The sequence below is a fragment of the Drosophila ficusphila genome, unplaced genomic scaffold (genome assembly GCF_018152265.1).
Source record: "Drosophila ficusphila isolate 14025-0441.05 unplaced genomic scaffold, ASM1815226v1 contig_106, whole genome shotgun sequence".
Classification (NCBI taxonomy): Eukaryota; Metazoa; Arthropoda; class Insecta; order Diptera; family Drosophilidae; genus Drosophila; species Drosophila ficusphila.
In genome coordinates this window covers 2,824,569-2,838,669 of record NW_025063993.1, presented here as the reverse complement: position 1 = coordinate 2,838,669, position 14,101 = coordinate 2,824,569, and the positions used below count along the sequence as shown (strand labels likewise).

The window sequence follows — 14,101 nt, the reverse complement described above, 5'->3', positions numbered from 1 at the left end:
ACTAAAACTGGAAACTTCTATATAATCGATTTCCAGAGAAATTGTTTAAATGAATGAATGAATGAGCGAAATAATATAATAATAATCATTATTTTTAAAGCTAAAAACTAATTAAATCTGTAAAATCTCTTCACCTTTGTACTAATTACCCAATTATTCTTCAAATTTTTTAAAATAAAATGTTAAAACAAGCAGACATAAAATATTAACTTGCACATCACTTTACTTTCATTTAATTCATCCAAAAAGAACTTAAAATCACCCAGTAATGAACGCCAAAAGTCTGCTTTAAAAATATATATTTCTTTTTGCTTTGACATTGTACGAAATGGTTACAATCGATTTGGTTAAGAATATTTAAATAATAGTACGAATTTTTAGTTCCGGTTCCGGAAAATCCGGAATCATCCTAAGCTAATAAACACTATACGTCTCCGTTTTGGTCGGATTTTGGTCTATATACACGTAACATTTAAAGTTTCGCCTTTGAGCTGCTTAACCAATTGATTTTCGCATTTAAAAGTTCACAAGTTAAAAAGAAATTTACAAAAATATCAACTCATCTAGAAATTAGGAAAAACGCTTTCGAAGTAACACTTAAAATCTATAATGAATCGCCCTGAAACCGTGGATGGTCAATCCGCTCAAGCTATTTTCCTTCCCTAAGAAGCTAGAGGTTCTAGCAGTGCTAGTGATTCCTCAGTGCTTCGTTAATGACACGCAGAATTTCTATTTGCAGATCCGTAAAAGCCACCGGCTCCATCTGAGCATTACGTATCTTCATGGACACCGCTTTGAAGAACGCACCAATTTCATCATCGTCCCCAGAAGTGTGGCCATTGCTGGCGGAAAACTCCATGTGGGCGGGTTTATTGGGAGTTATGGGCGCCGAGTGATAGCGAGATGTGGAAGTCGAGCTGGGCGTCGTAGCTGTATTCTGGAAGCGAGGAGTGGTAGGCGTCTGTATTTCCAACTTTTGATATTCTCCAGTTGCCTGTAGCTGCTGATGCTCCAGGCTTGGAGCACCTTCGCTGAGCTGCTCCTGTTTGGTCATGGAATTCCCAACGTTTTGAACAGCCATGTAAACGTTTCCCTCCTCGTGGTCATAGGCCATAACATGCTGATCTTGCGGCTGAGGAGTTTGCTCCGCCGCCGTTGTGGTTTCCATCTCCTCATCCTCGTCTTCTTCCTCGTCATCTTCATGGTGCGCATCCCCATTAATGTAGGTCTCGATGTCCATGTCATTGTAGTTGGCCACACACAGTTCACTGGCCTGTTGCTGTTGTTGCTGCTGCTGCTGCTGCTCCTCTTGCTGTTGATGTTGTTGCTCAGCCTTGTGTGGTCCCGTCAAGTGAGGCAGGGCGGGCATATTAAGCTGGGAACTCGACGAAGATGACTCCAAGGCGCTCTGCTGCGTGGGCGGCGAGTGGGAATGAGCCATGTGCTCCTCCAGTTCTCTCACTCTCAGTTGCGAGTCGCTATCACTGAAAGGTTAGAAGATAGGTTAAGACACATATTCTTTGGAATATTACTTAATAAAGGCAAGTCTAAAGTATAGTTAGTTAACTTGAGGCAGTTTTTGGAAACCATGAAAAATTCTTACACCTTCAGTTGTTAACTCATAATATTCTAATCAAAACTTCAATTGATTTCTTACAGCGTCTTTTGTTGTATGTACTTTTGCAGGAAACTCAGCGAGTCGTAGTGTTTCCAACGTGAAGTGGCGTCCACGTGCATCAGTGTCCTCAAACGCTTGTGCTCGCGTGCATATTGGTCCCTTAAAGCCTTCCACTTCAGTCGGCACTGTTTCACTGAAACAGCTTAGGCGTTACTTATCTGGATTAACTCTTATAGATGGTTAACCTACCCGACTTTTTAAGCTTTCTGGCGATCTCCTCCCACACCTCCATCTTGAGCTTCGCATTGCGATAGTTCTCATTGCTGTAGTTGTAGATCATATCCTCCTGCTGAATCAGCGTGATCAGTTCCTTCTCGAAATAGCTTTCCATGTTAAGAAGGGTGTAAATGGGGTCATCGTCCTCCTCCTCGGCATTCGTCGACTGATTGTGCGCTGCTGTGGATGCGGATACTGTGGAAGCTGCTGTTGCCGCCGAGTTTGACTGGTTGGCGGCATTGACGCAGTCCACTATCTCGTTGTACAGGCTATCCACCACAGTTGTGTTGCTTGCGGTTCCGCACTGCACTATGATTGATGGAGTACCACCTCCTCCCGTATCCGTCAGGTAGTTCCAGTTGTTCTCTGGCTGCGGCTGCAATTGTTGCTGTTGCTGCTGCAACACTGCCCCAATATGACTGGCCAGGAAAGTGGGTGCGGGCTTCTTGTCGGTTGAACTGGCCGAGCTAAAGCTGCAGGTATCCAGCAGCGTGGAGGCACTAGCGTCTTCGATCTTGATGTTGCCGGACAGGTTGAGGTTCTGGCTGCTGCTGTTGCTGCTAAAGGAAGTGTTCAGGGGCAGCGAAATAGGCGTCGCTGTGGCGACGATTCCATTGGTATTCTGAGCAGATCTTCCCCTGTAACTATAAAATACCACGATAATTCCGGGTATGTTTGTATGTATGTTTCCAAATTGATATTCATGCAAAAGTTATTAATACTTTAAAGTAACATTCATTGTACTGTAGATACTAAGACTCCTACTACATATACTACTGTAAATATTTAAAAAAGTCATTCTGTAGTTTGCAATACATCCAGGAATTCGCTTCGAGTGCTTATATCTTATGGGAAATTTTCGTGACAAACTTTGTTTATATAACTTTAAGTTTATGAGTTAGAAACTTGTATTTAAAATGGAAACGGATGTATGACTATTGCTGAAATGCGAAGTTCACTTACTTTCTTGCCAGCGCATATGGACGCAGGAAGTCCAGCTCCTTGAAGTACTTCCACTTGACGGCTTTGGAACAGGCCTTGGCGCGTTTCAGCTCTCGGCAGTACTGGTCCCTCATGGCCTTCCACTTGGACTTGCACTGCACATCTGCCAAAAAATTTGACCATCATCATCGGAGGAGGAACTTCTTGACCAGCCACTCACCTGACCAACCTACATTGCTGCCGATCTCCAGCCACTTCTCGTCCTTGGTTTTGGTGCTCCGGTAGTTGGGATGCTTGGGGTTGTAGAGCGACTGCTCCTGGGAGACCAACGAGATGAGGATCAGCTCCTTGGGAATGGTGACCACATTCTCGCCGAGACTTCCGTCTATGCTGAGATTCACAAGCTGCTGCTGCGGCTGCTGGTGCTCCTGCAGCTGGTTGGCACATGGCAGCGTCTCCATGGCGGTCCCTACTTCGCGTCCATGCTGGCGCTGTGTTGATTTGGGCAATTGTTATAAATAAAAGCAGGGAAAACAAAATGAGGTGACCGAACAGCTGAGATTGGAGAGTTGTGTAATTAGAGGGACCAGATTGCGGTGAGCAAAACACCTTGGATGTCTGATGGCCACCCTGAAAAGTGCAGTGCTGAAAAGTGGATACTTTGAACAGACAAGTTGGCAGCCCTCTAACACGATTGATTTTAATTTTTGGCGCCCAAAACTCAACTTTGTATATATTTGTATTCAAGGGCTAATCCAATTAGCTAATTGCATTACCGCTAAAGGTAAAGAAAACATCATAACAAGCAGGCGAAACAATTTATTTAACACTCAGTTTATTGTGCGACGCGGTGCGGTTTGAAACTAGTAATATTCTCTTTGCAAATATTGCGACCGATTGTTTTAATTGAAGCTTAATCATGCCGAAAATTGATCCAGAAACACAGAAGCTTTACGACGAAATAAACGGCCTGGTACAAAAGTTCAAGGTGAACGACTTCTTGGAATAATAACTTCTATTTAACAATTTTACAAAAACAACAAACAACTTTAAAATGCTACAGAAATATTTTTTTCTGGCTCCTGCATTTCTTTAAAGCACTAAAAAGATTGTTAGGACTTATATTTAAATTTTAAAATAACACACATGGAGATAGTGTAAAGGTTGAAATCAAAGAACGGATACTCATCTAATAAATTTTAGTTTCTACCTAAGATATATAATGTAATATATAAATATATTATATAAAAAATCTTTTTATAGAATCCCAACCAAAAGTCAGTTGATTGGTTAACATATATTTCGAACACATTTTTACGCCAGCCGAAGAATCTTTAAACCTTTTCCTTTTTGCCCTGTAACACTTAAAAATATTCAGTGGCTGTGGAGAATTAATATTATTGTAGCTATTATGAAAATAAATCAAGAATTCTTGATATATGTTATTTTCATTCAGTGGGGTCCCAATTATATGCTTTAAGATCATCATATACAAATGTTCATTTGCGATTTTCTCCTCTATTTGTTAGGATGACCAAAAATCAAAATCAGATTGCACCTTGGCCGACAAGTGCGGCGACATGGGTGATGTGCCCAAGATTCGGTTCTCCTCGAAGAAGATCCTCAAGGGCCACATCAACAAGGTTAACTCGGTGCACTTCGCCGGGGACTCGCGTCACTGCGTCACGGGATCTTTGGATGGCAAGCTGATCATCTGGGACACCTGGACCGCCAACAAGGTGCAGATCATCCCCTTGAGATCCGCCTGGGTGATGACTGTGGCCTTCTCGCCATCGGGAAACTTCGTGGCCTGCGGAGGAATGGACAACCAGTGCACCGTGTACGATGTTAACAACCGGGATGCCTCCGGAGTGGCTAAGATGGTCAAGGAGCTGATGGGCTACGAGGGATTCCTCAGCTCATGTCGTTTCCTGGATGATGGACATCTGATCACTGGTTCGGGAGACATGAAAATGTAGGTCTTTGGAAATTTTACCGCTTAAATCAGTAAAGACCATGAATTTATGGATATTAGCTGCCATTGGGATCTGGAAAAGGGAGTCAAGACAATGGACTTCAACGGACATGCTGGTGATATCGCTGGCTTATCTCTATCGCCAGATATGAAGACCTATATCACTGGCTCCGTGGACAAAACTGCCAAGTTGTGGGACGTACGCGAAGAAGGCCACAAGCAGATGTTCTTTGGCCATGACATGGATGTGTCCTCTGTCTGCGTGAGTATATTTTTATAAATGTTTAACTGATTCAGACAAATTCACCTCAAAACCACTATGTCTTAATTAAACCACAGAACAAGAAGAAAGTATATTAGTATATATATGTAATCCAACAGAGCGGTTATAAGTGTGTAGTTTTTTCAATAGTTAGCAACAAGATAAACTTACTTTTACAAAGCGTCAATTTGAAAATTGCAAAATCTTACAAAAAGTTAAAAATAAAACACAAACAAGGTTATCATTAAAAAGGAAAAGGGAAATGAAAAAAAGGAAAGGTTGGGAACTGACATCTCCATTACATTTCCTTACAATATTTGTGAACATTTCTCCATTTGTACTGCAAGATATATGATCATTTTATCTCTCTTTAATGAACTACATTAACAACAACTACAACAATAAGTTAATAAATATGTTCTTGCTATTTCCTCTCTTTCCACTGCCCTAGTACCATCCCAGTGGCTTCGGGTTCGCCTCCTGCTCGGAGGACCAGACGGCGCGGATGTACGACCTGCGGGCGGACCAGCAAATCGGGCTGTACGAGCCGCCCCAGAAGAACACGGGCTTCACTTCGTGCGGTGGGTTCTTTGTCTTAGTCGGCGGTCCGGCCGCCTTGACTTTTGACAGGTTTTAATCTGATTTTGTGTCCCCATTAGCGCTGTCGACCAGCGGGCGCTACCTCATGTGCGGCGGAATCGAGGGCAGCGTGCACTCGTGGGACACGATGAAGCAGCGCCACACAGGTGGGTATCGGGCATGTGGTGCCCGGTATTGGGTATCCATTGCTCTGGGAATGGCTCGGAATGGGCGTACTAATGCTCAGTCTGGCACTTGACTTACATCGATTTTCGTTGTTCACTCTCCTCTTCCCTCCAGGCGCTCTGACTGGTCACGAGAACCGCATCACTTGCATCAGCCTGTGCCCCAATGGCATGTGCCTCGCCTCCACCAGTTGGGACCAGCAAGTGCGTCTGTGGCTCTAATCGGCTCTGATCTGGGCTCAATGTCGACCGAAACCGAAACCGAGGGCAACGTTAGTACGTTTGACTTTGTTGCAAATACAAAACGCGCTATTTTTACAGTGTTTTGCAAATGCAAAGGAATTTTGCTGAACTTAAAATATAGTAAATTTAACTTGCTTTAACTTGATAGACAAATTAAAACCGACCAAATTTAGATGAATTATTTTAGTTCCCTTTCAGATTTTTCTGAATTTCTTTTTATTTACGTAATTTGCATTTGCAAGCAGATCGTGCCTAAAATGTTAATAAATTATTGCTTAGCTTCAAGTAAATAGAAAGTGCAAACTGGATACGCATTAATAAAATGTACGATACAAATCCAAACCAAAGAAGTATTCAATTATTTTCACTATCAATAGAACCCACTCCAAAAAGAATGGATTAATGTATTAGTTTCCCTCATTAAAACCACATTCCATTTAAAATTTTTTTATATATTTTTTATATTTTTCTTATAAAAAATACTTATAAAATTACGAAGATGTTTGCTGCTGCGATTTTTGGCGCTTGGTTTTGTTTGTTTGTGAAAATTGTCTTTGAGCAGGTCAAAGAAGCAGCGAAGTAGGTTAAAACAAATCACTTTTAAATCAACAGAGGGGGGAAACAGATACAGAAACAGATAAAGATACAGGTATAGAGGAAAGATACAGATAGTCAGAAAAGAAAGGCAGAGAGTAGAGTTCACATAAATAACAGAAAGAGGAAAGTGGCTTAGGATCACACAAGAAGCAAGATGCAACAAATTGAGTATTTCTGCAGAGGGCTCGGCGTTTGGCAGCCGGCACAGTTTGCTGGGGCTTTCGTTGTTTAGTTTATCAGACTCTCGGTGGAACTACTGTGAGTTGTTCTCCTGTTAGGGAAGCGGGAAAGAGGACGGCGGGACTGCGCTCCTCAGACGGAGAAGCCGTCGCCGGTGGGATCGAGGATCCAGGGGTAGTTGTTGGGGCACTCCATGCAGGTGAACAGCCGCAGGGTCTCCCCGGGCAGCTCCCTGGTGGTCAGGGGGCACGCGTTGGGCAGCGAGCAGTAGGGCTGGCCCTTGACGTCGCACTTCTCCTTCCACTCCTGGAAGTCGCGCAGCGAGTTGAGCTCGGTGGGGTTCTGCATCCACTGGATCACCTGCAGGTTGGTCACGAAGAACACGTCGTTGCGGCCCAGCATCTCCTCGATGAACTTGATCAGCTCGTCGCGGTACTCCTTCTTCGACTTCAGCCACGAGGCGTGGAAGTGGAGGCCCAGCGGGGCGCGGTTGCTGTTGTAGTGGCGGTTGAAGTTGTGCCGCAGCAGGCGGGCGAACTGGTCGCCGCTGGCCACGTTCGAGCACGAGTCGACCATGTGGCAACCGGGCAGGCTCTCGTCAAAGGTGGGGTCGTCGCGGCGGTCCAGCTCGTTCATCACCATCTCCCACACGGGATGGCTTCGCGAGGGGCAGTTGTGGGCGTTGCCGTTGCACTTGTGCGGCATGCGGAAGTAGAGCGTGTACGGCCAGATGGGCACGCGGCCCAGGGAGGCGGTGATGGAGGCGTCGTACACGAAGAACTGGTCGGCCATCATCTCGAACTGCTTGTTGCCGCCGACGCGCAGGTAGGGCGCCCGCATGCCGATGATGCTGCCGTCGGTGATGTTGGCGAACCGCTCCACAATCAGGCGGGAGCCGGCCATCTCGGCCAGCCAGTCGTCGTAGCTGCCGCCCGTCCAGTAGTTGGGGTCGTCCTTGTGCGTCAGCGAGAACACGGAGATCTCGTGGCCGCGCCGGTGCAGGTCCTGCACCGCCGAGTAGTTGGTGTACTTGTGCGACACGAAGAAGGTGCCCTTGATGGAGCAGCCGTTCGGGTTCTGGCGCTGCCCGTTGAAGATGTCCTCGTACAGGTCGATGTTGTCCACGTTGACGGCGCCGTTGAAGGTGATCGTGATCATCTGGGGCACCTGCTGGGGCTCGATGCCTCCGGGGATGCGGGTTCCGTCCGCCGAGCAGAAGCAGTCGGGGAGGGCGCACTGCGTGGGGTCGCACTCGGGAGCGCGGTTGGGGTCCTCATCCACAGCTGCGGGTGGGAAAAGGTCGGGGTTATTCTATGTATCGGATATGCGGGTTGGATTAATGGAGCCTCTTCTCATTGGTAAATATAAACCGTTACTTATAAAGTAAGTGTGGTATACTAGTAATCAACTAGTAATCTTAAGGCTTGAAGATCGTTTATAATTGTTTTTTATGTTATTTTGCATTGTTATTTCAAAATAATTTACCTAGATTTTTTTTTATTTTAAATATATTAAAAAAAGGATTATGTTGTTGTCGTTTTAATCTTTTTGTAAAAATAATATTTGATAAACTTCAAAAATTTAAAACCTTTCCCTAACACGACATCATTTGCGAACTTAATAGGCTCGTAAAACATTGCCCTCTAATGTATGCTAAATATTTGAAGACAAGAAAAAATGGAAGATAAACTTACAGCAAGCGTTCTCATCGGACTCGTCCTTGCAGTCGGTCTTGCCGTTGCAGAAGAGCTCCTTGTCGAGGCACTCGCCGTCGCCGCAGGACAGCTTGCCCTCGGGACAGATGGGCTCATCCGTCTTCAGGATGGGCTTGGCCTTGCGGGGCTCTGTGGAGATACTTTTCGGTTAGTTGGAGCTCATTGGCGGGACTTGAAGGCCGGGTTAGTGACAACAAATGTCTAAATTTTGAAATGAGAAGTATTTACATGAGTGTGATGGGTTAGAACAGGCGGGGTTAGTTTCGAGTGGGGTTAGGGCTCTGTTTCCTGGAGGATCTACCAAAGTTCCGGAGTTCTAACGTGGCTAGCTACTGTATGTACAGGTGTTGGTTGTTTGGTTGGTTGGTTGCTTGTTTGCTTGGTTGGCCTTATTGGCCTTATTGGCCTTATTGGCCTGTCTGGCTACTGGTCGTCACACTTACTCTCTTTCTCGTCGCAATTGGTCACCTTGGCCTTCCAGTCGCAGGTCTGCTTGATCACGTCGAAGGCCAGACCCGAGGGACACTGAATTTCTTTCAAACCCGACTTGGTACATCTACAAAATAAAGTTCATGTTCTGATTTCGGGTTGCGTTGCTAGCTAGAGAACTTTGGCACCGATTCGGGTCGGGTCGGTTCGGATCGGATCGGGTGGGGGATTCGGGTGTTTGTTGATTATGCAATGACTCGATCGATTCGATTCGGGGCTTCCCCGGGTTTAGTGACACACACAGAGAGAGAGACAGAGACACACACACAAAGAGTGAGAGACAGATAGACACAGAGATAGAAGGCATAGAAGGCTTTGGGGTAGTAGGCGGGGGATCGAGGCTCTCGGGAAGTATATTGAGCCCGGGCATCCGCAATCCGCAGCGGATTGAACTGGGTGGCGTCACTTACTCTCGAGCACATCGCAAGACTTCACGTTCGACTTCCAATCGCAAAGTTGGCGCAGCACATCGAACGCCAGGCCGCCGGCGCAGCGAATCGACGCCAGCCGCCATCGGCCATCTTCGCCGGCACTGTCGCACCTTTCGATACCGATACAAGAAGGTGCAAGAATAGGTTTGTAGGTGTTGTGCTTCGGTGGGGGGGGCCAGACTGGCACCAGCTGTCTCAGCTGCACGATCGGACATCTTATCATACTAAATAACTCGGGGTTTGGCTTACCTGTACACCTCGCGGCAGTCGCCGTCGGTCTCCAGGCGGAAGTACTCGTCCGCGGGACGGTCGGCGCACACCTCCTCGACATCAACGCCCTCCAGTTTGTCCTGGCCATGTGCTAAAGGTGGTTAGAAAGGTATGGGTGTTATAAAGGGTCTTAATAAGGTAATTATAATTGCTATATTATAAACACATTTATTTCTAATAAATAGATTAGTATTTCTAGACTTTTAGTAGGACTCATCATCATAACATAGTAATCGATCCTAATTCAAATGATATTTTTCTAAGCAGAATTTTTACAATTAGGTTGGCTGTTTGAAGATGAGACTAAGACTCCCACATAAATGAGCATACAATTTAATTTAGCATCTCCTATTATTGGTAAATATTATTTATAAAGGAAAGAATCTGAACTCAACCAGCCCCGTGTTTTGTTCTTTAATAACAAAAAACATGGTTTACTTTAATGTTAATTTTATATTGACTTTATTTTGCAATGTTTTTCAAAACAACCGAATTGCCTAATTGCATTCTTCTTAGCCGACATGCTAACTTTGCTCAAATTGCATTCTAAATAGCGGTATTTTTATGACTACCCATTAATCTCCGCCGTCCTATGAGTTAATCTGTGGCTCGCACCACTATAATTGGCCGCACCTCATGGGTTAACTGTTAACTTACTCCCAACACAGACGACTTTCAACCGGTTTGGCCGTTTGTGTGGAAATACGAGTCAACTTCTAGCCGACCAAAACAACTCTCGGTTTTGTTCACAGCCGCTTTGTCTTCATCTCGATCGGCTGAAAACGAAAGGGCAATCGAAAGCGGGATATCCCATTTATGGGCGCAGATCCACATTTCTGGCCAGCGGGAACTGCTGGATCGGATCGGATCGGATTGGATCGGGTCGAGTTGGATGCGAGTCTATAATGTCGGCTCGTCATGTAAGGTGTCTGCCCAAACGGGTTTGTGCATTGGCTAACCGTGGTTGTTGTACTTTTTGGTTATCGGAAACCCGTTTTCGGCTTAACATTAAAATGATATTGCATAAACAACGTTGGGGAGACCGACGGAGAAAAAAACGTAAAAATAAAAAAAAAACGGAACCATTGGCAGGCGGCTGGTTTTGTTCGTTTTCCTATGCTAATTTCATTTAATGGCCAGCTCCGGTTTCGTCCTCTTGCCACAGTTTCGTTTCGTATCTCTTTTTCTCTTGTTCCGCATCTCTTACATAATTGACCGAAGGATAAGTGTGATCGATGGCATGCCGCTAATGACTCGGATCAACTCTTGTTTTTATTCATCGGCGGAGTTTTTCAAGTTTATTTGCCTTGGCCAACGACCGAGGCGAAGCCAAGTGGTTTGTTTTTACGCGTATTTTTCCTCTGCAACCTTGCGAAAAGTGGCTAGTTTTCTCCGCCAAAGGTCACTGCTTAACTCTAATTGGTAGGTACTAACTATTAGCTGCTATTGTCTCAAGTACTCACCCACTGCCAGGCAGAGGCACACAACGCTCAAAATTGACCACCAACGCGCCATAGTTGATTCCAGAGCTCTCTGCGGGCGGAATTCGAAAGGTTAGCGACACAATCACATGGAAGCCAGCACTCAAATGGGCGGTAAATACAAGGAAGACTTATGTAGGAGACTACTAACTTTTGCCCAGACTCTGAGTGGGAATGCTTGGATCGAATGGAAGTGGAGTGATCGGAGCACTCTTCCAATACACAGCCACGCTTACACTAGGTGTTGGCCACCTGCAACGAGTTCTATTTATTAAGCCGAGGTGTCTTGGACGGCTTTGGCGCCGTGGTGGGTTCGCCGGTACCCACCTCGCGGCTGCGCCGGCGCGAGAGCTTTCGAGGGGAGAAACGCGCCTGCGCGACTTGTGGATCCCATTCGGAAATGCCAAGGTACGCGGGCGTCTCTCCGATGCGATTTCTTCGATGTGTGAAGAAAGGTTAATTAGCATTTATGGGCGCAGGTGGGAGCGGGATCGGTCCGCATTTTACGACCGACTGTGCGGGGGACTTGGATTTGATTTTTTCGACTGACGACTGACTGCACCCCATGGGCTTGTTTACCCGCTAGTTAGTCATCCGCCTAGACATAAAGCAACGGCGACTGCCCATCAATCTCTTTCTGCCACTGACCCTGAATTTCGAGACTTTTGTTTGAACATCTGCGACTTCGCCATCCCGCGACACTATCAAAACTATTATACGACATCTCGATTTCGTAACTGTTTTGTTTTTCTCTTTCCGAACTCTTTTCCCCAGCACGTTTCTTGTCTAGTGGATTTTTATTTTCACCCGAACGAGCCGAGAATCCCAAAAGCCCAATCGACCGGGGGCGGAGACACCTGATGCATATTAAGGGGTTCGGCGGGCCTGGGCCTGGAAGCTTCCCAGTGCCTCTGCAGCGATTTGTATGCCGATCGCAGCTGTCGCATAAAATTCTTGTTAACGTGGCTAAGACACTAAGGGGTTATTAAACCTGCGCCGCCTCGAGGGTTCCAGCAAAAGAGAGTCTTATTTCGAGTGTCGCTGAGTCACAGCGGTTAAATTTGACTGCACTCCGAGCCGAAGATCATGAGTTTTATAATTAATGCCAAGCCAATGATGCCGTTGTTAACTGTTTTGTTATCCCCTCTCTGTTTTTCTTCTTTTTTGCACTCGCCAGTGCTGTTATGTAAAGCAGATGGGGGAGATGCAGGCGCAGCAGCGAGGAGGCGGCTCAAGGGCCACATACCGGCCAACCTACCAACTGACTGCGGCCTGTTATTCAATAAGCCATCCAAAGTGGCTAACCAAACCCGTAAGTGTGAGCAAAAAAAAAAACAGCAACAAAACGGAGCATGTTTGCGGATATGAAATGGTCGGAGACAACTCGGGGACACTTTTGTGTACGGTGGGCATGAACACACCTCGAAGCACCTTGTAACGGAGCGGGAATATAAACAGGAAAGACCAATATTTGGCCAATAAATGATGCACCGCAAACATCACAACTTTAACGGGGGCGAAATATTAAAAAATATATATGTGGGTGTTATATTTGTAAGCCACACATTGCAAAAGTTAAAGTGGTCATGTCCTTTTAAAACTTTAAACCATCTATTATTTATAATTACGGAACAAATAAGTTTTATATTAATAAGTAAATTGTGTTTTTTATTATATACTCGTATTTCTGCTCCCGAATTCTGTCAATATGAAAGTTAGTTTCGGTACGCACAAAGTTTTAATAATTTTTAAATTATTAATCTTACCTATTTTAAAAAAGAGATCACTTAAATTTAAGTAAACCTTTGTTTAAGAGAAAAATAAACAATGACTTAAAAATTGTTACATTGTTTTTATTAGAAGCGGAATATTTATAAATTTTTTTTTGATTCCTTTTTTGGTTATTTTACTAAATTTTATTTATTTAATATTAAAATTTACAAAAACTGTATCAAGCTATTTGCGTGAAATTTTTTGAAGCCTCCGAATAACATTTTATTTACTACATTTTATTTATTTAATTTTAACATTTACAAAAACTGTATCAAGCTATTTGTGTGAATTTTTTGTAGCCTCCGAATAACATTTTATTTTACTAAATTTTATTTATTTAATTTTAAAATTTACAAAAACTGTATCAAACTATTTGTGTGAATTTTTTGTAGCCTCCGAATAACATTTTATTTTACTAAATTTTAATTATTTAATTTTAAAATTTACAAAAACTGTATCAAACTACTTGTGTGAATTTTTTGTAGCCTCCGAATAACATTTACCAAGATCCAAAGATCGTGAGTGTCATAGCTGGCCAGTCGAGTGCCACTTTTGCTTTTATTTCCAGACCGCTTCACTTAGCAGCAGATCTCTTGGCGACAGAATGTCCGACGGACGGACAGAAAGCCCCAGAGCAATGCCAATTATTCGTGTTCGATCTAGAAGAAGTCGGCTGGTGGCGTGTTAATGCAATTTATTCGAGTATTTCCAGTAAGTTGTCCGTACAGCGCACTGCATAGTTATTTCCTGAACTTGAAAACGAGTTCTGACGTGTCGCAAATGAGAACATAAGTCAAATGAAAATGCAGAAAGGCCAACATGGCGTATGAGTGTTTTTGCAGCGGGTGCGCTTGCGGAGTGGAAAATTCTCGGAATCGCGACGGATCACAATTATATTTTAATTGCGATTGGCCAATTTGGGTCGGTGAAGGCTGCCAATTGGCACGAAGATGCTGCAAAAAGCTGTTCACCTTCTTCTGCGCGAAATGTCGATTGCAGCATTTTCTTAGTTACAATTAATTTCAGCGCTGCGCCGGTGATATAATCCCTCAACCACATCTCACCGAAAGGCAAAATCAGTGATT

At 44.5% G+C, this 14,101-nt stretch overlaps 3 protein-coding genes across 4 annotated transcripts; 1 reads left to right on the top strand and 2 right to left on the bottom strand.

Annotated features, from left to right (window-relative positions):
• Positions 1-282: 282 nt before the first annotated feature.
• Positions 283-3,419, bottom strand: LOC108088923 (mediator of RNA polymerase II transcription subunit 15). Its single transcript, XM_017186939.2, has 5 exons — positions 3,057-3,419; positions 2,858-2,999; positions 1,868-2,538; positions 1,658-1,811; positions 283-1,484 (listed from the first exon to the last, which is right to left on the bottom strand). Exons 1-5 carry the CDS (start codon positions 3,295-3,297, stop codon positions 689-691), a joined length of 2,004 nt encoding a protein of 667 aa, XP_017042428.1. The 5' UTR covers positions 3,298-3,419; the 3' UTR covers positions 283-688.
• A 245-nt stretch (positions 3,420-3,664) lies between these two features.
• On the top strand, positions 3,665-6,422 carry LOC108088885 (guanine nucleotide-binding protein subunit beta-2). Its single transcript, XM_017186883.2, has 6 exons — positions 3,665-3,824; positions 4,366-4,811; positions 4,872-5,073; positions 5,525-5,654; positions 5,733-5,819; positions 5,953-6,422. Exons 1-6 carry the CDS (start codon positions 3,756-3,758, stop codon positions 6,057-6,059), a joined length of 1,041 nt encoding a protein of 346 aa, XP_017042372.1. The 5' UTR covers positions 3,665-3,755; the 3' UTR covers positions 6,060-6,422.
• Positions 6,423-6,516: 94 nt separating this feature from the next.
• Positions 6,517-11,520, bottom strand: LOC108088884 (chitin deacetylase 1). 2 transcript variants are annotated; one of them, XM_017186881.2, is made up of 6 exons: positions 11,395-11,520; positions 11,226-11,295; positions 9,742-9,853; positions 9,472-9,602; positions 8,552-8,701; positions 6,517-8,140 (listed from the first exon to the last, which is right to left on the bottom strand). In XM_017186881.2, the coding sequence occupies exons 2-6, from the start codon at positions 11,275-11,277 to the stop codon at positions 6,990-6,992; spliced, it is 1,596 nt and encodes a 531-aa protein (XP_017042370.1). In that variant the 5' UTR covers positions 11,278-11,295; positions 11,395-11,520; the 3' UTR covers positions 6,517-6,989. The 2 variants fall into 2 exon arrangements, with proteins under 2 accessions (XP_017042370.1, XP_017042371.1); XM_017186882.2 differs by lacking the exon at positions 9,472-9,602 and adding an exon at positions 9,016-9,128.
• Positions 11,521-14,101: the final 2,581 nt, after the last annotated feature.